Here is a 24,733-nt window from a genome sequence, read left to right as displayed (position 1 = left end):
TTCAATGCAAGTAGCTGATGTATATTCTAGTTTCTACTTTCAAGACTTCGGGGGCCACCTAGTAACTCTATGATTAAGCAAAAATTTTACATACACAGTTTTGATTCGTCAGGATCAGTGGGCATGACCACTAAGATTTTTTCTTTCCGAAAATTAATTATAGTTAAGGCCACTATCTTACATAGCTAGCCTTAGTGTAGCAATCTCAAGACAGGTTCTGACACTGAGCAGATGCCACACTGCATTCTCTGCTGCAACAGTAGTCACATCATACACAGTACAAATAGTGTCACAAGAACCAATTATTGCATTACCAGTCATTACAAAAACTCTGATGTTTTACAGAAATGAATATTTAAGGTTATCTGAATTGCGTTTATCACATTTATATAATGCATCAATACATTGTATAAGAAAATCCAAAGAGAAGACAGCATCTATGGTACGTACAAACAATTACCGGAAGCCACAAGCCAAGTTTGTTCATGTTGAGTAAACTAGGTTGAAATGTAATGGTTATATACTATTCACAAATAATGATGCTGACTAACAAGGATGAAACAACTAATTATTGTTCTGAATATAAGAATGGTCTCACAATATGCAGTCATAAATATATCACAATTATTGAAAATATCAAAAACTATCCCTAATAAAACTAACTTTGTACATAGCTAATTGTGATGAGTCTCACAGCAATAGACCAGGATTGCAATTAATTAAAGTAAAAGTCCAACAGTGTTGGAGCTCTATCAGTTAATGATGGTTTTGATCTCACATGACACTGAATGTATTGTTAAACATTACACATTATAGAAGAAACATCAGAACCACATGATGAAAGAAACACTGGAAATACATGGAAATAATTTTAGCCTATAACACATATGTGTAACAATAGTTCTAAATGCAGTGCTTTCTCAGAAAACTGGTATCATATTTAAATTGTATAAATATATGTAGACAACAACTCGATTTGATAAAGTATCCAATCAGAATAGTCTGCCATATATGCAGAAAATATGGATCTGCATTATATATAGCCCATTTCTCAAATTTCAAATGCTATTCTTATTGTTTCAACGAATGCTCAAGAATACATGATACTCCCCAAATCACAAAACTGTTTTACTTGTAAACAGTCTGTTAAAGAACTGCAGTTAGAAAGACTGGAAAACTTGGTTTCATGTCTTATATAAAACTGACAACGAATGTAGAAATTAACAACCACCAGACTACACTGAATATACATACATGCAATACTCTAGATGCCTACTTTCAGCAAAAAGTATTTACACAGTTCTCTTATTGGTGACTCAAACAGGATCTCTTTTCAAATGGCAGCCTACATTTCTACATATGATATACGTTCATCTACATAAATATTCTCCACCACATCCCAGTCCATAGCTGCTGAAAAACTACAACTACACATATTGCACAATGGTCTCATCTCTGCTCTTCCTTCCACCATGCAGAATATCATTTCTGAACAAAATACTAGCCTCAATAATGGTTTTACTATGAACACTAAAATTATTTAGTATATCTAACATACCAATTGATCTATTTGCCTAATGTTCGCTAAATAAGTTGTCACTGCAGCTAATAACCTCAGATCCACAGCTCTTTTCCAACATGTATTATGTTTTGACTATTGTGACGATTCAAGCATGCAAACAATAGACTAATTGTTTTGTCTAGTGTGTGAGCTACTACAAATTTTTCCAACTTCTCAATGACAACCAATGTGAATTAATTCGTTTCTTAAAACTACCAGACTCAGTTTACGATTTCCCACAGACATCACTTTTATGTGATCTTACACCAGTATGAATTGTTGTGTGGCGTTTGAGATTACTAGAGTCAGTGAAGGATTTCCCACAGATATCACATTTATGTGGCCTTTCACCAGTATGAATTATCGAGTGAACATTGAGACTACGGAGATAAGTAAATGATTTCCCACAAATATGACATTTATGTGATCCCTCACCAGTGTGAGTTATTGCGTGATATTTTAGTTGACTAGGATAAGCAAAGCATTTACCACAGACACCACATTTATGTGACCTTTCACCTGCATGAAGAATTGCATGACGTTTTAGCATACCAGGATGAGCATAGCATTTCCCACAGACACCACATTTATGTGACCTTTCACTACTATGAATTGTTGCATGGTATTTAAGACTATCAGAAGTAGTAAAGGATTTCCCACAGACACCACACATATGTGGACTTTCACCAGTATGAATTATCATGTGATTTTTGAGTTTACGACGACGAATAAAGGATTTCCCACAAACGTCACATTTATGTGTCCTCGCACTAGTGTGAATTATAATATGACGTTTGAGACCTTGACCTTGAGTGAAAGATTTCCCACAGACATCACATTTATGTGACCTCTGACCAGTATGAATGAGTGCATGGTTTTTGAGAATGCTAGAATAAGTAAAGCATTTCCCACAGACAAAACATTTATGTGAACTTTCACCAGTGTGAATTATTTCATGACTTTTGAGACCACTACGATGACTAAAGGATTTCCCACAGCTATCACATTTATGTGACTTTTCACCAGTATGAATGAGCGCATGATTCTTGAGCCTGCTAGAATAAGTGAAGAATTTCCCACAGACATCACATTTATGTCGCTTTTCACCAAGGTGAATCAATGATTGCTTTTGGACACTATCAGCCACAGTAAACGATTTCCCATACTTGTGTGACCACTCACCAGTTAGCTGACACTTCTTGAGAATAGAAGAACCACTGAAGCCTTTCCCACAAAAATAACTTTTGTATACACTCTCAGCCTGTCCTTTGAGATGAGCAATCTCAGCAGAAAATTTCCCACAGGTGTGTGGTCTACATTTCTCTTGATGTTTCACTGTCTGTGTAGCGGCATGATTCCTGAGACTGTCATGAGAGATAAATACTTCACCACAACATGTGCAGATATGCTCAGGTGGTTTTACACCATCAATGTGAATGAAAACGTGCATTATGAGACAGTATTTTGATGAAAATGTCTGCTTGCATGAACTACAGGAGAAATCATTTTTCTCTGAGTTGTAATTATGTCTAGTGCACAACGTGCTTTCCTTATGAGAGAAAAACACTTGTCTTGGCGTTATACTTCCTATGAAATCTGCTGAATTCTCTGGAGTGATGTCAAGTTCACCACCAGTTGCTCCTTGCAGGTATGTTTCTTCAAATGCAATTTTATCTGGTTTGCCAGTGATTTTAATCAACCTGAAGCATTAACAGAATGGCAGTTAATACCTGACTTATTGAATACAGAAAAACAATTTCACTACTAGTAAAATTATTAATTAAAATGTATAAAGAATTAATAGTATGTACAAGATGAAATGCATACTCATTCACCACGTCTCAGTTTAGTCATCTTTTGCAAGTGACATTACACACTTATTTGCAAGGTTATATACTACAAAACTGCATTTCCACTGATGATGTGATAATAATAGATCAATCATTTATGGAGCCAATATCAATTTTCTCAGTTAAAACTTGTTCTTCAAAAGAGTTGGTTATGCAAAAATTCGATTTACTTAATCCCCCTTAAATTTCTTTACGTGTCAAAAAATCGTTGACTCAAAATGGAGAATCCACTTTAGAGATAAAGATTCCTGGAAGATACAAATATAGTCACACTAACAGAACATGGCTGCATGACATTCAATGAATAAATTCAGTTTGTATGCTGCATAGTTATTACTGTCAGCAAGCTCACAACAACATATTATGTACAGCTTTATAGCATCAAGTACATGAGTGGAATACATGCAATTTCATGAATGTAAAAATGTTCTACAACACGAAGATAAGTAGCCACACTTGATTATCAGTCACTGACATGCTACAATTTGTAACTGTCGGTCTGCAACGTTCTAGGTGTGAATTTCTGTTTGTGTTGTAAATTGATGCTTTGGTTGTGCCTTGTTTCTGTTGGTCATAACAATCAAGAAAGGGTGAATTGGGATATTCAGAAGGAAGGATTTCTTGCATTTACGAGTGGTAAACTATTGAAGAAGTTGTCTTTTGAATCCAACATAACTCTCGAGTCTGTAACAATGACTGCAGGAGGGAACAGGCAATTACACGCTTGTGAGTATTCTCGTGGAAACATCTCATAAGTTGAATTTGTTTGAAAATAAGACTGAAGTACGCCATAACCAAGTTGAACAAATTAGTGCAAATCCTGCAGGAAATTCAAAATATTGCCTACTGCAATGATACAACTCAGGCAGCACCGATATGAGATCATTTATCAAACCTATAAGAAGCAGCTTATGTCCATTCTGGTCCATCTCATGCACTGAGCCATTAGGATTATCAAAGTCTGCCAATGGATAATTGTGAAGGTTCTGTCTCCCAAAGCCTGTGATTGAGACCATGACCACACAGAGGTAACATGGGGTGAAATGATAAAGAAGCAGAGCGCTCCATGGAAATAAGGTGTGGACAGGGTTTCTTGGTTCTGTAACACATGTTCACACACACATATGATCACCTCATGGTTGACTGCACTGGCTCCAATGGTTAGAGACTTGACTCTACAACACCCAGTCAGTAGCTGAAACTGAGTGAGAAGTGTAGTAATCTCTGCATACTTTTTTAAGATGTATACATGCAGTACACCTGCCTATATAACAACAAAAATATTTATTTACAAAGGTTTACCCTAAATTATATTCCCACCTTAGTCATAATATACTAACACACAAACATACTACAAAAAACATTGGTTTAATTTGTTGATACATTAACATAACATAGCTGGATAACATCCTCATCATGATGAGGAGAAATCATTACAGTATACTAAAGGTGAGTACCAACAGATGTCATGCCCTGCTATAGTAACTAGTGAGTCGGTGGAAAATAAGCAAATAGCAAACAGATAAAAAGATCAAAGTGCAAACAAAAGGTACAGGGAACATAGTTGGAGAACTTTTTTTTTTTTGTGGTTTTATGGCGCACAACTTCAATGGTCATTAGCGCCCTGACGACGTTAAGCATGCACCGTGAGGCACAAGTTTAAAACAACAACTAAAAGGGAAAACACGAAAAAAGACAGACTGACAGGCATAGGATTAAAAAACAGCACCATCAAATGTCCTTAGTGAGGTTTGTCAAATTGATAAAACGAAGAACACGAGCAGCTGCTCGTGGGTCATCCGCTAAAACGGCATCTAAAGTACATGGCAGGTTAAGATCGAGACGCAGTGCGTTAAAATCCGGACAGGACATTAAAATGTGGCGGACCATCAGCAATTGCCCACATGGGCAGAACGGCGCCGGCGCAGCCGTCAGCAGATGGCGATGGCTGAACCGGCAGTGTCCAATTCTTAACCGGGCCAAAACTACCTCCTCCCACCGAGAAGGGCGTGAGGAGGACGTCCAAGCCACGGGAAGAGGTTTCAAGGCCCGAAGCTTGTTGGGCAGCCCAATCGGCATGCCACAGCGATAAAATGCACCGACAAATAACCCTGCTAAAATCTGACGAAGGGACACAACAAGAAGCTGGCCGAGGCTGGAGAACCGCAGCCTTGGCCGCGGCATCTGCAGCTTCGTTCCCAGGGATACCGGCATGGCCAGGGACCCACATAAAGCTAACCGGAGAATCGACGTCCACCAGCTGCCGAAGAGAGCGTTGGATCCGGTGCACGAAAGGGTGAACCGGATACGGATCACTGAGGCTCTGGATGGCGCTCAGGGAATCGGAGCAGATGACATAAGCAGAATGTCGGTGGCGGCAGATGTAAAGAACAGCCTGGTAGAGGGCAAAGAGCTCAGCTGTGAAGATCGAACAATGGCCATGGAGCCGGTATTTGAAACTTTGTGCCCCGACAAAAAAAGAACACCCGACCCCGTCATTGGTCTTAGAGCCATCTCTATAAATGAAAGTCATATTGATGAACTTCAAACGAAGTTCCACAAAACGGGAGTGGTAGACTGAACCGGGGGTAACCTCTTTTGGGAGTGAGCTGAGGTCAAGGTGAACGCGGACCTGAGCCTGGAGCCAAGGTGGCGTGTGGCCCACTCGAAAGGTTGCAGGGAGTGAAAAATTAAGGTGTTGAAGGAGGCGACGAAAGCGAACTCCAGGGGGTAGCAGGGCAGAGACATACAACCCGTATTGATGGTGGAGAGAGTCGTCAAAAAAGGAACGATAAGACGGATGGTCGGGCATTGACAGTAGCCGACAGGCATACCGACAAAGCAGTATATCGCGCCGGTAGGTGAGTGGCAATTTGCCAGCGTCAGCATGAAGACTCTCTACGGGACTAGTATAAAATTCTCCGATCGCAAGTCGTAAACCCCAATGTTGTATGGAGCTGAGGCAATGTAAGATGGATGGCTGTGCAGAGGAGTATACGAAGCTCCCATAATCCAGCTTGGAGCGGACGATCGACCGATATAGACGAAGTAGGACGGTTCGATCCGCTCCCCACGACATACCACTGAGAACACGGAGGACATTTAAAGAACGGGTACAACGGGCGGCCAAATATGACACATGTGGAGACCAGCTAAGTTTCCTGTCAAATGTAAGGCCTAAAAATTTGGTTGTCTCCGCGATTGGGAGAGCAACGGTACCGAGTCCTAAGGACGGTGGGAGAAACTCTTTGTAGCGCCAGAAGTTAATACAGACCGTCTTCTTGGCAGAAAAACAGAAGCCATTGGCGACACTCCAGGAGTAAAGACGGTCAAGAGAACGCTGAAGACAGCGCTCCAGGACACGTGTACACTGCGTGCTGCAATAGATGGTAAAATCGTCCACGAAAAGGGAGCCTGATACATCAGCTGGGAGGCAATCCATTATTGGATTGATCGCGATGGCGAAGAGAGCGACGCTCAAAACTGAGCCCTGTGGCACCCCATTCTCCTGGCAAAAGGTGTCTGACAGGACAGAACCCACACGTACCCTGAACTGTCGATCCATTAAAAAGGAACGAATAAAAAGAGGGAGGCGACCACGAAGGCCCCATGTATACATGGTGCGGAGAATGCCCGCCCTCCAACAGGTGTCGTAAGCCTTTTCCAAATCAAAGAACACAGCCGCGGTCGGGCGCTTCCGCAAGAAGTTATTCATAATTAAAGTCGACAAGGTAACCAGATGGTCAACAGCAGAGCGGCGCCTACGAAATCCACATTGTACATTGGTAAGTAGGCGTCGAGCAGCCAAACCAATCGAGAGTTAACCATTCGCTCCATCACTTTACAGACACAGCTGGTAAGCGAGATAGGTCGATAACTGGAAGGCAAGTGCTTGTCCTTCCCCGGCTTAGGAATCGGGACAACAATAGACTCGCGCCAGCATGCGGGAACATGTCCCTCAATCCAGATGCGATTGTAAGTACGAAGAAGAAAACCTTTACCCGCAGGAGAAAGGTTCTTCAGCATCTGAATATGAATAGAATCAGGCCCTGGAGCGGAGGACCGTGATCGGCCAAGTGCGTTTTCGAGTTCCCGCATGGTGAATGGGGCATTATAACATTCACGATTCGAGGAGCGGAAGTTAGGTGGCCTAGCTTCCTCTGCCTGTTTGCGGGGGAGGAAGGCAGGGTGGTAATGATCGGAGCTCGAAACCTCTGCGAAAAAGCGGCTGAAGGCATTGGAGACATCCTCAGGGGCCACAAGGACGTCATTTGCAACCGTCAAGCCAGAAACTGGTGAGTGGACCTTAGTGCCAGATAGCCGGCGCAGGCTACCCCAGACAACAGAAGAAGGAGTAAAACTGTTGAAGGTGCTTGTGAAAGCAGCCCAGCTGGCTTTCTTGCTTTCTTTAATAATACGACGACACTGAGCACGTAATCGTTTATAATTGATACAATTCGCCACTGTAGGGTGGCGTTTAAAGGTGCGTAAAGCACATTGACGAGCACGTAAAGCGTCTCTACATGCTGTGGTCCACCAGGGGACCGGTACGCGACGTGGAGAAGAAGTAGGGTGAGGGATGGAATATTCAGCAGCAGCGAGAATGACTTCCGTGAGGTGTGCGACCTGACGATCCCAGCTTGTGAAGGTTTGATCCTGAAAGGTCGCCCTGGAAGAGAAGAGCCCCCAGTCTGCCTTGGAGATGGTCCAACTAGAGGAGCACGGAGAGGGCGTATGCTGCAGGAGATGGATAACACACGGGAAGTGGTCGCTCGAATATGTATCAGAAAGGGCATACCACTCAAACTGGCGTGCAAGTTGGGGAGTACATATAGAGAGGTCTAAATCGGAATAGGTGTGAGATGTGTCCGAAAGAAAAGTAGGGGCGCCAGTATTGAGGCAGACAAGATTGAGCTGGTTGAAAAGGTCTGCTAACAGGGAGCCCCTCGGGCAGGATGCTGGAGAGCCCCAAAGGGGATGGTGGGCATTGAAATCTCCAGTTAACAAAAATGGTGCAGGTAGCTGAGCAATAAGTTGCATCATGTCTGCCCTGGTAACGGCAGATGACGATGGAGTGTAAACGGTACAAATGGAAAATGTAAAAGTGGGGAGAGTAATGCGGATGGCAACTGCCTACAGGCCGGTGTGCAACGTGATGGGATCGTAGTAAATATCATCCCGGACCAGCAACATAACCCCTCCATGAGCTGGGATACCTACCACAGGGGGTAGGTCAAAACGCACAGAGGTGTAGTGTGCCAAGGCAATTTGATCGCATGGGCGTAGCTTCGTTTCCTGGAGAGCTACGACGAGCGGATGGTGCAAGCGGAGCAGCAACGTCAAGTCCTCTCGGTTGGAGCGAATGCTGCGAATATTCCAGTGAATAAGTGCCATCGTAAGAAAAGGAAGATGAAAGAAGGGGTCACCTCGAAGGCCGCTGAGGGCCTGGCTTCGAGCGAGCACTGCCGCCGCTATCAGTAGGCGGACAGACATCGTCCATTGGGTCTATAGGTTCATCGGCCATCTTGGGAGGATGGCCGGGAGGGGGAGCTTCCTCCGCCGGTGAACGGCCAGATGTTCGGCTACCAGTGGTGCGGCCAGGCGAAACGGATGACGGCCTGGGGCGGCAACCGCTGGGTGGCGCAGGAGAAGAAATGCGCCGTGGCGGAGAAGGAGAACTGTGCTTCCTATGAGCCTTCTTGGAAGGACGTTTGGTGGAAGTACCGGTCGAAGGCTGGGAGGTCGAGGTACGTAGGAAGTCTGCACGGGATGGTTCCTTCTTGAAGGCCCGTGCATCGGACTTCTGGGTCTTCGTCTTAGCAGAAGCTGATGAAGGGGCTGGTGTCTGTGGGGTGATGGGAGGAAGAGGAGACGTCGACCGCGCGATCTTAGCACTGGCCGAACGGACGACCATGGTGCTGAAGGTCAGATCGCATGTCTGGGTTGCCACCTCCCGGGTAGTCCGAGGAGAGGCGAGGACAGTACTGTATTTCCCCGCTGGGAGCAGCGTGGGCTTCCTACTAGCCAATAGCTTGCGAGCAGCTGAGGTGGACACTTTCTCTTTGACCCGAATTTCTTGGATACAGCGTTCTTCCTTATAGACAGGACAGTCGCGGGAGGATGCGGCATGGTCACCCTGACAGTTCACACAATGAGGAGACGGAGGTGGACAGTCACCCTCATGGGCATCCCTGCCACAAGTGACACATTTAGCCGCATTGGAACAAGACTGTCGAGTGTGATTGAAATGCTGACACTGGTAGCAGCGCGTAGGTGTTGGGACATAGGGGCGAACAGAAATAACCTCGTAGCCCGCCTTGATGCGCGATGGCAGCTTAACACTATCGAAGGTCAAGAAAAGTGTCCGGGTCGGTACAAGGTCATTGTTGACCTTTTTGATGACGCTATGGACAGCCGTCACGCCCTGCTCAGCGAGGAAAGATTGAATCTCCTCGTCAGTCAATCCGTCGAGGGAGCCAGTATAGACTACACCACGAGACGAATTCAAAGTTCGGTGGGCCTCCACCCGGACAGGGAACGTGTACAGGAGTGTGGCCCGAAGCAGTTTTTGTGCCTGAAAGGCGCTCTCAGTTTCTAGTAATAAGGTACCGTTACGCAACCTGGTACAAGATTTCACAGATCCGGCTATGGCATCTACGCCCTTCTGGATAACGAAAGGGTTGACAGAGGAAAAATCCTTTCCGTCCCCAGATCGAGAAACGACGAGGAACTGTGGGGCAGGCGGTAGTACTTTTGTCACTGGTGGCTGGTCACGTTTCCGTTTTTGGGCAGAAGTCGAGAGAGATGGAGTAAAATCCATTGCGGAGGAATCCCCCATGATTGCCAGCGTCTCCGATGGCGCGCTCCTTCCTTGTGGGGACCCTCTCAGAGGGCACTCCCGCCTTAGGTGAATGTTTACACCTCAGGTCACACCTCCCGAGAAACAGACCGAGGGACCAATCGGCATGGTCAGAAGGTATCAGCTCAGGCAATCACCCCTCCCCGGGCCTGGCCTTTACCAGGGGGTACGCGCGTGCCTTACATGTCTACCCAGGGTGGGGAATTAAGCGTTACCCCGTCACCGGCTACGCGTGCGAATGCGTGGGTCGGCCTTCAGGCACGCACAGGGAGGAAGGAAGAAGAGGAAAAAGAAGAGAGAGAGGGAGAAAGAGGACAGACTGTCTCAAACGCCGAGGCGGAGACCAGAGAAGGCAAGGAGAAGAAGGCAATGAGAAGGCAAGGAGAAGAAGGCAAGGAGAAGAAGGCAATGAGAAGGCAAGGATAAGAAGTCAAGGGAAAGAGTAAGGAAGACAGTGAGGTGGAGAAGAACAAAGAAAGGAACCAACCAAAGGAAGGACGAAACGAGAAGTGAAAAACCAAAAAGACCACAATTATAGGTCGTGGAACCGTCCGTCTCCGGACGCAGGCGCTAACTACCCCCGTGAGGGGGATGGACTCCTTTTAGTCGCCTCTTACGACAGGCAGGAATACCTCGGGCCTATTCTAATCCCTGGACCCACAGGAGGGAGTTGGAGAAGATGGTGCACATCATACCTGAACAGCAAGAATTTTCTGAACCGAAATTAACAAAGTTAGAAATTGTCTCATACGAAGAGGATGGCGAAATCAACAGGCACACAAAGTTATTACTGTAGAGTAGCAGCTGGTGCCCATTACATGAAGTCATGTTCTGGGGCGTAAGGATGTCAATCGCACACAAAACTATATAAGCACAATATGCACTGATATTAAGCTACTAACATTAAACTACTAACATTAATGTGAAAGTATTTTTCAAGGAATTGGATAATTATTTCGAAGTAGAAAGGAAATTGTGTAGTTACACAAAGTATTGGTGGTAAGTAATAATGCTACAGCAACTCTGGGACAAACTTGGCCTCTGTCCTTTGGCTTGCCCACATGTCTGGGGCAATAACTTCATCAATGACATTTGACACTACTGTAAAACGTAAATCTGCACCCTCCGCCTCTCCCCTTTAGGCAGTCATGGCACAGTATTTTAGTGTGCGTTGAAGTTACGCAGCCAGCCATAATGTATCACCAGAGCAGCAGTCTTGAGCCTGCTCAAAAGTATCCATACAATCTGAAATTTTTGTGGGTGTAGATATTACACACACACACACACACACACACACACACACACACACACACACACACACACACACATACACACACACGCACATGCGCGCGCGCACACAAACACACACACACAAAGTTGTTGCCTATCATAATATGAAAGTAGTACAGATCCTGATTGTGGGTGGAAATTCGTAGTTTTCATAAAATTAAAATTGTATTGTTTCTTAGAATAGGTAAGATTTCAAGCATAAAACGTGTGTGGCACTACTGTTGAAATTTAATTGGTCCTCAAGATTTAAAAAATACATATGGATTCCATATTGGCATTCTGATAAAACTTATAAGTTATCCAGCCCTTGTTGTTCATCAAAGTTCAATCTTTGTACCACACTTTACAAGGCACACCAACCCCACAAATTAAATATTATCACATCTAAATGGTCTAAAATTGCCAGCAGCTATGGTGAGGTGGATATACCATTTCCCATCAGACCACCAAAGTTAATCACCATCAGGCATGTCCAGTACTTGTATGGATGATTGTACCAGTACACTGTGTACAAGTGACAATTATTCCTTTGATTTTACGGCGCAGAGGACAGGAAGGGTGGTGGTGTAAAGTCCCGAATCAAGAGACTTTGCACCACTGTCTTGGATTAAACGCCAAACTTCTCAGCATTATCTCATGAAGTGAGGGCATTTGACAGTTTTGATAGTGAGCTGTCTTTTAGATGCAGATGTTAAGTTTGGCAGCCTGCTTGATGGCATTTGAGAGGAATAGTCTATGTGGTAGCACCAGGTCTCATTCTCTAACTTTGCTCATCACTGTATCATACAACACGAACATGACACTACCCTACACACACCCATTAGAGTCTCCTCCACTTAACAGATAAACTTCCACACACAGACCATGTAGTTCACCATGGAAAGCGGCCTATAGACATGAAGGAATTTGGCCGCTGAACCTGCCCTTTGTGCCTCTCAGCCATTCATGCCATACAAATTTATTTATTAAAATGCACATGGTTAGTTTATTGCCACTATTGTTATGAATTACAAAAATATATAAAAATAATTTCTGTGCATTGCAAAACATGCATAGGTTCTCTTGCTGATATATCTTAAGGCTTAAGGTGGAGTTGTGCTCTTACCAAAGTAAATAATGTTATTCCTATAACTAACTGCATCAAAAATTCGTCTCTAAAACTGTTATCATAGTCCATCAAACTTCTTAGTGACCCCATGCTAGGGTATTAATTTCATCTTGAAGCTGTCACCTTCTGCTGTCACACTATGGAAACTACAAGACAATTTGATGAAACAGCATACTGAGCAGTAGTAATATGCATTTGTATAGGCAAACAATAAGGGTTTCTCTGTTGTCAAATTCACACAAATGGTACAGTGATTCCATGCTAGGTCACTAATCATTTTCCAGTGTAACTCCTTTCCAATGTAAAGACTTTAGATACTATTGGATGATGTATTGATGGTCAGCTGACATGGTCACTGTGATTATCCAGCACATGGATTTATCTCAACTCAGTGTCAAATGACATACTTGGAAATTGTGCCTACATCCATGGACAGACATCAGCAAACTAATCATGACATCAAGCAAGTAAGTTACAACTTCTACCAAGACGCAACCTGTTATAAGAAGCAAAAGCCATTAGTAAGGAAGATGAGACTTATTGATAGTATTCTATCCCCAGAAGGTGACAGTGTGTGAAGGTGACAGTGTGTATATGAAGTGGGTTTGTCCGAACACTGTAACAAATGTTCTCATTATCCCACACACTATTGGTCAGTTTCACCACAGTGTCGAGGGTAACATGTTACATTTTAGGGTAGATTGTTACATTTTTGGGGCAATTTGTTACATTTGTGGGATAAATGCTCCGTATATAGACACTGCAGCTTCTGGTGATAGAATATTATCGATAAGTCTGAAGTCCCTGATAAATTGCTTTTGTATGTGGGAACAAATGGCTAGCTGAAGACAATTCTCAACTTCCTTAATTGCCATCTTGATTACATTTGAAAATGTTAGTGAATAAACAATGACACCTTCTCTAAGCATGTCACATTTCATTTCATAAAGTCCAGGTAAATACACATGTGGGGTAATGGCCATCACTTTGTCAACTGAAATTCGTTGCGCCAACCAATAGTGCCTAAATTGGTTACACTGAAGATCAGTCATCCTGGAGAATGATTACTCTGGAAAAGAGATGAAACTGGAAAGATGGTTACACTGGACAGATGGTTACCCTGAAAAACAGTTAACAATGGAAAAATAGCACTCTAAAGGCATGTGCATTAAGTAAGTGGATTTGCTGAGGAAGTAGAGATTTTTACACTCTCAGCACAAAACAGAATGTGCTAATATTGTCTAGCAAGAGTTAATAGAAATTTGAGCATACATAAGAAAATCGATGCGTAAAGCTAACAACTTCCACCATCACACATTCGTGAAAGATCTTTTCGACAAACTGAGAAAATTCTGGTTATATATACACTCACAAAGAAGATGAAGGTTTTTATTCAGTCACTTGTCGACCAGTCTAGGTGGCAACAGAAGATAGCAAAAGAAAGCTAAAGTTTTAATTTCATTGTAAGAAATCGTTCATGTAGGCGGATCATACAAACATCTCATCATTAGATTGTGACACAGACGATAATATGGAGGACATAGAACTAAACATCCCTGGTGTGATAGGTCACTGCAAGGGTTGAGAACAAATAAGTCACCAAGTCCACATGGAACACAAATTCGGTTTTACAGACAGTACTCTACAGTATTGGGCCCCCACTTAGCTTTCACTGACTGAGAGTTTCCCATCAGTGAAAAGTCCCAATCGACTGGAAAAAAGTGCAGGTACCTCATGCACAAATAAATAAAAAAGAATGGGTCTACATAATCATGGAGCAATATCCCTAACATTGGTCTACTGAAGAATTGTAGAGCAAATTCTGGGTCCAGATATAACAAATTCCTTTGAGACAGAAACTCTGTCCACTAATCTGCTGGGATTTAGAAGGCATCACATGTTACTTTGGGTCTACTCTTTTTTTGCACACTATCCTGTGAACCATGGACAAAGAGCAATGGGTACATTCCTTACCCTTAGCTTTGACATGGTGCCTCATCTCAGACTGTTAATAAAGGTCACGAAATACAGAACAGATTTATAGACTTGGAGAAGTTACAACATTAATTAAGTAATTACATGTACATTATCCTGGTAGAGATAATTTATCAGAAGAGTTAGGTTCGGGTTTGGTTGTTTGAAGGAGGAAACCAGACAGTGACGCCATTTGTCTCATTGGATTAGGGAAGGACGGGGAAGGGCCATGCTCTTTCAAAAGAACCATTCCAACATTTACCTGGAGCGATTTAGGGAAATCATGGAAAACCTAAATCAGGATGGCCGGGCACGGGATTGAAATGTCGTCCTCCCAAATGTGAGTTCAGTGTGAAGAACCCAGCTTTTTCTGAATTTAGAAAGAGGAAAGTTAATGCAGAGAGTACAGAAAACAATTATGTGGAGTTTGAGTACAGTGTTAATAACATGGTGCTGAGACAAATATGTCAATTAAATATCAAGCCATAACTTTGCAAAATGGTGTGACACAGTAAGTAGTAGAAAGATGAATGGTAGACTTCAGTTTACTCGGAGAAGTTTGAGAAAGTGTAGTTCATGAATAAAGGAAATGGCACACAGAACAGTAGTATGATCCATACTTGATTACTGCTCGAGCATTTGCGATCCACACCAGCTCAGATTAAAGGAAGATTTCGAAGAGTTCAGAGGTGGGCTGCTAAGTTTGTTACCAATAGGTAAGAACAACACGCAACTACACACAGGAAAAAAAGTTTTGAATCATCCCGGTTCCCAGAACTCCTGAAGATAGACGTTGACAGAGGATATTGTATCACAGAAACAGGGCTACAGATGTAGCTAAACACACGCAAAGATGTAAACAACCATGCATGAGCAGCACCTATTAGATGGACGGGTCTGACAGCTGATCAGTTCCAGTCATTTCACCAGGAAGGAGGTACAAGGCTCATGTTGTCTGTAATTCAACCATGCCTAGATGGTCAATATCACAGTTCGATCGTCTCTGCATTGCTACTTTGTACTAGGAAGGTCTCTCAATAAGGGAAGTGTCCAGACATCTCAGAGTGAACCAAAGCGATGTTGTTCAGACATGGATGGAGGAGATACAGGAACTGTCAATGACATGCCTTGCTCAGGCTGCCCAAGGGCTACTACTGCAGTACTTATTTAATCGTATGGCTAGCGCCCCCCGTAGGGCAGGCCATTCGCCAGGTGCCGGTCTTTCAATTTGACGCCACTTCGGCGACCTGCAGTCGATGAGGATGATAGGAGGGTGATGAGGACAGCACAACACCCAGTCCCTGGGCGGAGAAAATTCCCCAACCCAGCCAGGTATTGAACCTGAGCCCAGAGGACTGAGAATCCGTCACGCTGACCATTCAGATACTGGGGGCAGATAGTACTGCAGTGGATGATCGCTCCTTACAGAATATAGCTTGGAGGAACCAGGACAGCAACGTCACCATGTTCAATAATGTTTTCGTGCAGCCACAAGACATTGTGTTATGACTCAAACTGTGCACAATAGACTACATGATGTGCAACTTCACTCCCGACATACATGTCGAGGTCCATCTTTGCAACCACAACACCATGCAGAGTGGTACAGATGGACCCAACAACATGCCGAATGGACTGCTCAGGATCGGCATCACGTTATCTTCACTGATGAGTGACGCATATGCCTTCAACCAGTCAATCGTCGGAGACATGTTTAGAGGCAACCAACTCATGCTGAACGCCTTAGACACACTGTCCAGCGAGTGCAGCAAGGTAGATGTTCCTTGCTGTTTTCGGGTGGCATTATGTGAGTCCAACTTACGCCACTGGTGGTCACAGAAGGCGCCAAAACAGCTGTACGACATGTGAATGACATCCTCTGACTGATAGTGCAATCATATTGGCAGCATACTGGCGAGGCATTCGTCTTCATGGACGACAATTCGCGCCCCCATCGTGCACATCATGCAAATGAGCTCCTTCAGGATAATAACATCACTCGACTAGAGTGGCCAGCATCTTCTCCAGACATGAACCCTATCTAACATGTCTTAGATAGACTGAAAAGGGCTGTTTATGGACAATGTGACCCACCAATCACTCTGAGGGATCTACGCCAAATCGCCATTGAGGAGTGGGACAATCTGGACCAACAGTGCCTTGATGAACTTATGGATAGTATGCCACGACGAATACAGGCATGCATCAATGCAAGAGAACAAGCTACTGGGTGCTACAGGTACTGGTGTGTACAGTAATTTGGACCATCACCTCTGAAGGTTTCGCTGTATGGTGATACAACATACAATGTGTGGTTTTCCCCTAACGATTTTCGAAATGTAACGTTTCATATGTTAAGCTCTAACTACCATTTCATGTTTGAAGTCTGTTAATTCCTGTCATGGAATCAACTGAGCGCAAATGACAGCTCCACCAATGCACAGCCTTTTGATACCTTCTGTACATGATACTACTACCATCTCTGTACGTGCATATTGCTATCCGATGACTTTTGTCGCCTCAGAGTATAGTTAATAAAGCAGTATAGGACCACTGTAAAGTTAGGCTAAACTTGAGATCCATTTTAGAAACAAGTTTTTTGAGAATATGGACGTAGGAGTAACATTGTTTTCTGATAATTATTGCCCACAAGTGCTATTTAAGTCATAATTTAGATCAGCAGTAGCGCCCATGCGTGTTTTGCAATGCTATAGGGACACTTTTTATGCATTTTAATAAATTTAATGTGTGGTGCAAAGTTCAACTAACCTATAATTTATTTTAATAGTTCCAATAAATGACCCATACAAATTTTAATACATACACTGAAGCGTATTCAAATACAGAATGTGTAGACAGGCAGAAAACAATGCCGCACTCAGCAGTGCCTATACAAAACAACAAGTGTCTGGCGCAATTGTTAGATCCGTTATTGCTGCTACAGTGGCAGGTTATCAAGATTTAAGCGATTTTCAATGTGGCGCTGTAGTCGGCGTACGAGAGATGGGACACAGCATCATTGAGGTAGTAATGAAGTGGGGATTTTCCATACAAACAGTTCACAAATGTACCGTCAATATCAGGAGTCTGCTAATAAAACTCTAACCTCATACATTGCTGCAGCCGGAAAAAGACCCTGCAAGAATGGGGCCAAGGATGAATGAAGAGAATCGTTCACATGACTGAAGAGCAACCATTCTGCAAATTGCAGCAGAATTCAATCCTGGGCCATCAAAAAGTGTCAGTTTGCGAACCATTCAACGAAACATCATCGATATGGGCTTTCCTAGCTGAAGACCCACTTGTGTAACCTTGATGACTGCACGACACAAAGCTTTACACCTTGCCTGGGCCTGTCAGCACTGACCTTGGACTGTTGATTACTGGAAACATGTTACCTCGTCGGACGAGTCTCGTTTCAAATTCTGTGGACCATATGGATATGTGCAGGTATGGATAAAACTTCATGACTCCATGGACCGTGCATGTCAGCAGGAACTGTTCAAGCTGGTGGAGACTCTGTAATTGTGTGGGTTCTGTGCAGTTGGAGTAGTAGGGGACTGCTGATACATTTAGATACGACTCTGACAGGAGACATGTATGTAAGCATCCCATCTGATCACCTGCATCCATTCATGTCCATTGTGCATTCCGACGGACTTGGGCAATTCCAGCAACACAATGCGACACCCAACACCTCTAGAATTGCTACAGAAAGGCTCCAGGAACCGTCTTCCGAGTTTAAACGCTTCCGTTGGCCACCAAACTCCCCAGACATGAACATTATTGATCATACCTGGGATGCTTTGCAGCGTGCTGTTCAGATGAGGTTTCCACCCCCCTCGTACTCTTACAGATTTATGGACAGCCCTGCAGGATTCAGTGCTACTTCAGATATTAGTCGAGTCATTGCCACATTGTGTTGTGGTACTTCTGTGCACTTACGGGGGCCTTACACAATATTTGGCAGGCGTACCAGTTTCTTTGGCTCTTTGGTGTAATACAGACGATTTAAATATGATAATATTTAATTTGATGGTTCACTGCAGCCTTGCAAAGTTTGATACAGAGATAGAACTTTAGTCGTCAACATGTGATGCTTAACCTATCACTTTTACCAGTATGCCAAACTGCGAACCATGTGCATTATTTATATCTGGAGGAACACCTAAGTTATGAGGGAGGTGTCGTGTGGTTTATACTTGAAATGTTTCATATTTTCAGAACTAACACAATTTTAGTTTGGTGCAAAGTTCGAATTTTCAGCCATGATTGGAGATCTTTGATTATACTTGTGTATTACAACAAGCAATCACTGTGTGTGTGTGTGTGTGTGTGTGTGTGTGTGTGTGTGTGTGCGCGCGCGCGCGAGAGAGAGACAGACAGACAGAGAGAGAGAGAGAGAGAGAGAGAGAGAGATCGCAGGCACGTGTTTTGTACTCGAAATCTTTACTTATTTTATAAATAAATTTACTTTTATTACTGAGGTTGTATTTCTGAGATGTAGACCTGTCACCTTCGTCTTGTTAACACCACTCTCTTCGGTTATATTTCATCTCTGTTTTGTATCACCGTTGCCTTTGGTCATGTTCTCTGTGAACATTTCATATTATGAAGTTTGTTGTTTATTACGAAAACACGTAGTTTAAATATCACGTCTCAATAAAGATCCCATGAAATCACTACCTTCCTTCCTTCTTAAATGGTGTTTGGTCAGTTTGTTCGTATTTTGGATACGTTGTGTGTTTTACATCACCTCTTTTGATTAGATTTATGTATTATTTTGTAGTCCATTATGACAAATAAAGTGTGTATACGTTTTAGAGGGTCTTGGAACAATAGTTTGTCACGAAAAGTTGCAACCTTCTTCCAGAGTTCGTTTCATAAATAACTTCACGTAGATCTAGTTACAATGAAAATAAAAAGCATTACTTGCCTATTAATAACATCAATTTCTTGTGTAGAACGTAATGCATTATCTTCTAGCTAAGGTGATGCGTCACTGAAAGGATTCTTTACGTATTTCAGACGTAGAGATATCACTATAACACTTGACAAAAGCATTGGATATGTTACTGAAATACTTTTGCAGACTAACAAGCACATAGAACATTTTAGATGTGGAAACATTTAACTTCGGTGTTTTTAGTGACTTACACCATGTGCAGGCCTAAAAATGAAATGGATCACATTATTCCACTAGCTGGCAGCCATTTGGACTTTCTATTCGTTTAAGTGCTTGCCTGCTTCGTATATTATTTTAGCTAATATGTATTTGCGAAGTTAAAAGCTTGGCCAAGTTTGTTTATCATGTTAGTTTTTAGTCATAAGTGTTTTGTAGCTAATTAGGCATGAAAATAGCACTGGGGCGATTTAATTTGAGAGTTCACATTTAATTTGAGAGTTCACAATCATGTTTTAGGCACTGATTTTGGTGTTGTCTTCTTTTCTATTTGGAAATATAAAAATTAGCGCTTTTACATAATTTTTTGGATAAATGCTTTTGAATAAGATGCAAAAAATTCAGATAATTTGGACACTTTCGAGTTCAGTCAAGATGACTGCTTTGGAGCTAGTGTGTGACTGGCTGCCTCATTTTAATACCTGCTAAAATACTATGTTTTGATTGGCTGGAGAGGAAAGTAAAGAGGGAGGGAGACAGGCTTCAGTATGTAGTGCATTCAAGGTCCTTGATGACATCACGTGGTTAATGCCAAAGGTCAATTATGATGAAACTTGTCCTGACTGGAAAGCAACCCAAAAGCCAAATGTCAAACTTGCTCCTGTCCCTATATCATTCCTAGTGTGGTACAACAGTCCCTGGAGCATGTAGAGCTTAGATCGAGATTCCTGTAGGGACATGGCAGCGTATTCTGTAAACAAACTGTTACTTCCAAGATAAAGTAGCTATGTAATATGATACAGCCAATGACAACAGAAGCTTCCAATTAAGCAATTACAGCAGGTTGCTTCGCTCAAGAAATGATGGGTTGTTATGTCAAGCCACTTTCTAGAAGACATAAAATGTGTGTTAGTAAGTATTAATGCAAGAGCAAAGTTTGTGGAAACTATCATATTACTTGACACAACTGAACGGAACTACACATCGAGGACATTGATGATTGGCATGATCATGGCGATAGATCATCACCATTTTCTGTTGTAATAGCAACAGTATAAGTGGATACACGTGACAAGACTGATCACATTACAATGGAAAATCTTCAGAAAGGAAAACAGAGGTTTTCAGATGGCAGTGGACATGCGAACTGGCGCGATCTGAACACAGTTCATTGTGAAAATGTTAACTAACAAAACGTACACACCACAGGCAAATATCTGTAAAGTTACCCTTGAATATAGAAGCTAGAGGCATGATGTGATAAATAAGATTGTGCAGGGGACACTACTCAGTTGGATGAACACGAGAACGTGAACATGCAGTACTGGCATTCGATAGTGTGTGACGATGTTAATAGAAACGTTGACGAATTAATCCAAAAATCGAAAGCTAACACACATTTAGGCATGTGTTCTTAGGTGATTGTTATTTTGTGGAAGCTGTATAACAGCTGGCAGCTGGTAGTCGAGAATCCAAAGTGATTTCCCTGAACGGTAAGCAGTAAAAGGCGGCATTTGGACCAATGTAGAACAAGTTATAATTCCTGTCAGGTGTGAAAAATTCACCTTCAACATAAATGTGTTAGTGGTTGATGGGCTCGCTATGAATTGATCATAGACATTATGTGCTTGATGAGAAAGCAATAGTGACTGACTGTGCTACAGAGGAAGTCTCATCAAGGAATCAGTCATGTGTAGAGAGTAGGTCCAGCCTAATAATAAGTTTATGGAAATTGTATAAAAAGGTACTGAGGGCGCCTCAGTGTTCCTATCTTGTGAGTCATGGGAACTACTATCACTTGTAGTGGTAAGAGGATGGGAGAAATATGAGGAGGAAAGTGAAGGAAATACCTCACCTTCAGGTGTCTTGTAAGGTGCTAGTAGCACACGATATTGACGACAGATTGCTGATCAACACACAGACGAAGGTAAGGCTCAAGTGTCAAACGAAGTAGTTCACATGACGACAAGTGTGGAGAATACTGCAGCTGGTACTACTACCGACATGGATGAATTACTTGACGCTATTCATGGGCAAGGAACAGCGAATCTAGCGACAATCAATAACAAAAGACACAGCATAAAATCAGAAATTACCAGGTACAAAGAAGCTCCATGAAACGAGTGAAATGAGGGGGCAAGCGAGCGAAAGTATAGTGCATGCATGTGGGTGCTTGCCTCAAATGTTCGCAAAATGGATACAATTGTGTCAATAAGAACATTAAATAACGTAGCTAATGAGGAAGTTATTCCATGCCAATGTATTGTAGTTTGCGATCAGTGGCACTTGCAAAGTGATGGCCTTCACAGGATTGAAGTTAATAAATAACAATCATAACACAGAGGAAATGGCAGATGTAGTTCCCATAGTTGAGAAATGACAGTAATGATAATCACAAATGTAGGTCATTATGACGACTGCACGTTATGCAAAAGATGGAAAAAAAGGTCTTTACTGCCATAGAAGAAGTCAGCATATGCAAAATTCAACTGCAGAAGGACACAGGCAATGTTGACCGCACCCTTAAGCTGGTCCTGATCCATATGCTCACATTCACCATTACACATAGTTGGTGTTAAAGGCCGATTTTGAGTATTGGATTGGAAGGCCTGGTCATCAGGACACACCCAGTTGCATTCAGGCATCGAGCTACACCCTGAGGAGCCATTCAGGCGACTGAACTGGTAGGAACATCCCGAGAGAGGCTTCGGGATATGGATTTCTGTACTGAAAGAGTATAGGGTGATACACTGCACGTCCATCAGCTAAATTAACAAACTGAAAATGATGAGACAAACCCTGAACCCACCCTAGATATATTGGAAAACATTTTGAGTAATGTGTGCTATTTGACTGTTCATATGATCTCCAGGTTTAACCATGCAGCACTGTACTTGTTGGAACAACTTTGCCTTTTTGTTTGAAGGAAATTAGGAGGGGCGTTCAATAAGTAATGAAAAAATGCCGAGTTTGTTCTGGAACATAGTGGAATATTCCCATTTCAGCCCCTATAGCTTCATTAAGTTCCGATTGGTGGTGGAGCTATACATAACCTTCAAAACGACGCCTGTACCAAGGAGGAGATTAGAGTTTAATGTTCAGTTAACAGCGAGGACATTAGAGACATAGCAGAAGATTTTATTATGGAAGGATCGGGAATGAAACTGGCCATGAACTATTCAAAAGAACCATCTCAGCATTTGCCTGAAGCGATTTAGAAAATCACAGGAACCCTAATTCAGGATGGCCAGAGGGGGATTTGAACTGTCATCCTCCCAGATATGGGTCCGTGTACTAACCATTGTGCCACCTCTGTTAGTCATCTGTAACAGAGGTGTGTTTCAAGCAGAGAACTGTCACTATGTTTCTTTTGGAGGAAAACCGGAGCATCATACATATTCATTTTATTATTTAACATGTGTGCCAGATAAATCGCGAATATTATGTGTAGCATTTCGCTAACAGCCAGCTGAGCGAAGTGAAAGCAAAACACGATGTAGGTGGCCTGCGTCTTTGTGAACGAACGCCGCGTGACCGACCACAGCAGAAAAACTCGCTGAACGTCCAGTTACAGTAGTAGCAGTGCGAGATTGCCGATTCTAGCAAATGTCACACATCAAAATTTCAGTTACTCACTCATTTTGGTCGATGTTAGCAAAAAGAAAAGCTTCACTGACGAGATTAGGGGGTAAGGGAGCCAGCTGTACTTGACTTTATAGAAACTGAACATAAATAAGTGCCACTTAGATTTTGGACGAAAGTAATGTCAAAGTAACAATACAAGCAACGCGATTTGAGTTCACCATACAGATTACAACTCTTATCATCCCAATTTTGGTTATATTACCGATTGTATTTTTTTGTACCACTGCAACTACCATGTGCGCATACAGGCCCTCGTGGCAAGGTGGGGTAATGCCTTTGCACTGAATGTAGATTATGTTGAAAAACAGTGTTTTGTTTCCAAAAAGTGGGGAATAATACGGTGTATAGCATTATGTACTGAAGGCCCCTCATAGCCCGTTTCCATTTATATACCATTTCAGTCAAAGTACCACACTCATAAGAATTACAAATGATAGTCTCATGCAGAACTGAGAACCTGAGTAGTATACACAGATAACTACATTGTACCTTCTGAATCGTTTGAGAAGCACGTAACAAAATTGTTAACTACATGTAAACTTTGGGTTATGCTTCCGCCTAGCAAACCTAGACAAGCATAAACTGGGTTAAGTATCTGGATTTTGAAATTTCAGCAGAATGAATATGGCCAAAGGAACATAAGGATAATCTGGACTCCAAGCCAGGAAATTTGGCAATGAGCTAATGTACGAGATATGTTCAAAAAGCATCAAACTTTCTTCTTTTGCACATAAACCAATGATGTGTGGGAGACTTTCTTGGGTGTTGACGTGGAGTGGGACATTTATGTGCAGTTGGGATTTTTTTCCACTGGTCAATGAGTGAGGACATGTAGTGAGCACTCATCAGATGCAAAATAATGGAACAAATTGAGCAGTAATATTGGATCAAATTTTGCCAAAAGGTTGGCAGTATCCAAGTGGAAACCATTCACAGCTTTCAACAGCCTTTTGGGGAAGATGCCATGAGCAAATCATGGTTAAAGTAGTGGCACACCCATTTCAAATTGGCCACACATTAATAGACAGTGAACTAAATTCAGGCTGACCCTCAACAAGCTGAAATGAGGGTGTCACACTGAACAAGTGTGGACTTTTGTCATGGAAGAACATCGCATCACAATATGAGAACTTGTAATCAACAGAGGGGTACGTACTAGACCAGTTCATTCAATTTTTACCCATGATTTTTGCATGAGGAGTGCCTATGAAATTCGTATCAAAACTACTGATCATGGAGTAGAAGCTACGCCATCTGAAAATTACACAAGATGTGCTGGACAATGTAAACAATTCTCCAACTCTCTGAACACCGTGATCACAGA

At 42.6% G+C, this 24,733-nt stretch overlaps 1 protein-coding gene across 2 annotated transcripts in view; it reads right to left on the bottom strand.

The window, feature by feature from the left end:
* Positions 1–24,733, bottom strand: part of LOC126108763 (zinc finger protein 93-like) — a 129,757-nt gene continuing 105,024 nt past the window's right edge. For both annotated transcript variants that reach the window (XM_049914113.1, XM_049914112.1), the window contains one exon: positions 1–3,261. In XM_049914113.1, the coding sequence (XP_049770070.1) occupies positions 1,788–3,261 (1,474 nt within the window). In that variant the 3' untranslated portion in view covers positions 1–1,787. The remainder of the gene's footprint in view (positions 3,262–24,733) is intronic.

This window comes from Schistocerca cancellata, chromosome 11 (genome assembly GCF_023864275.1).
Source record: "Schistocerca cancellata isolate TAMUIC-IGC-003103 chromosome 11, iqSchCanc2.1, whole genome shotgun sequence".
NCBI classification, from domain to species: Eukaryota; Metazoa; Arthropoda; class Insecta; order Orthoptera; family Acrididae; genus Schistocerca; species Schistocerca cancellata.
The sequence above is the reverse complement of the archived record's forward strand: the minus strand, read 5'-3'. Positions and strand labels throughout refer to the sequence as shown.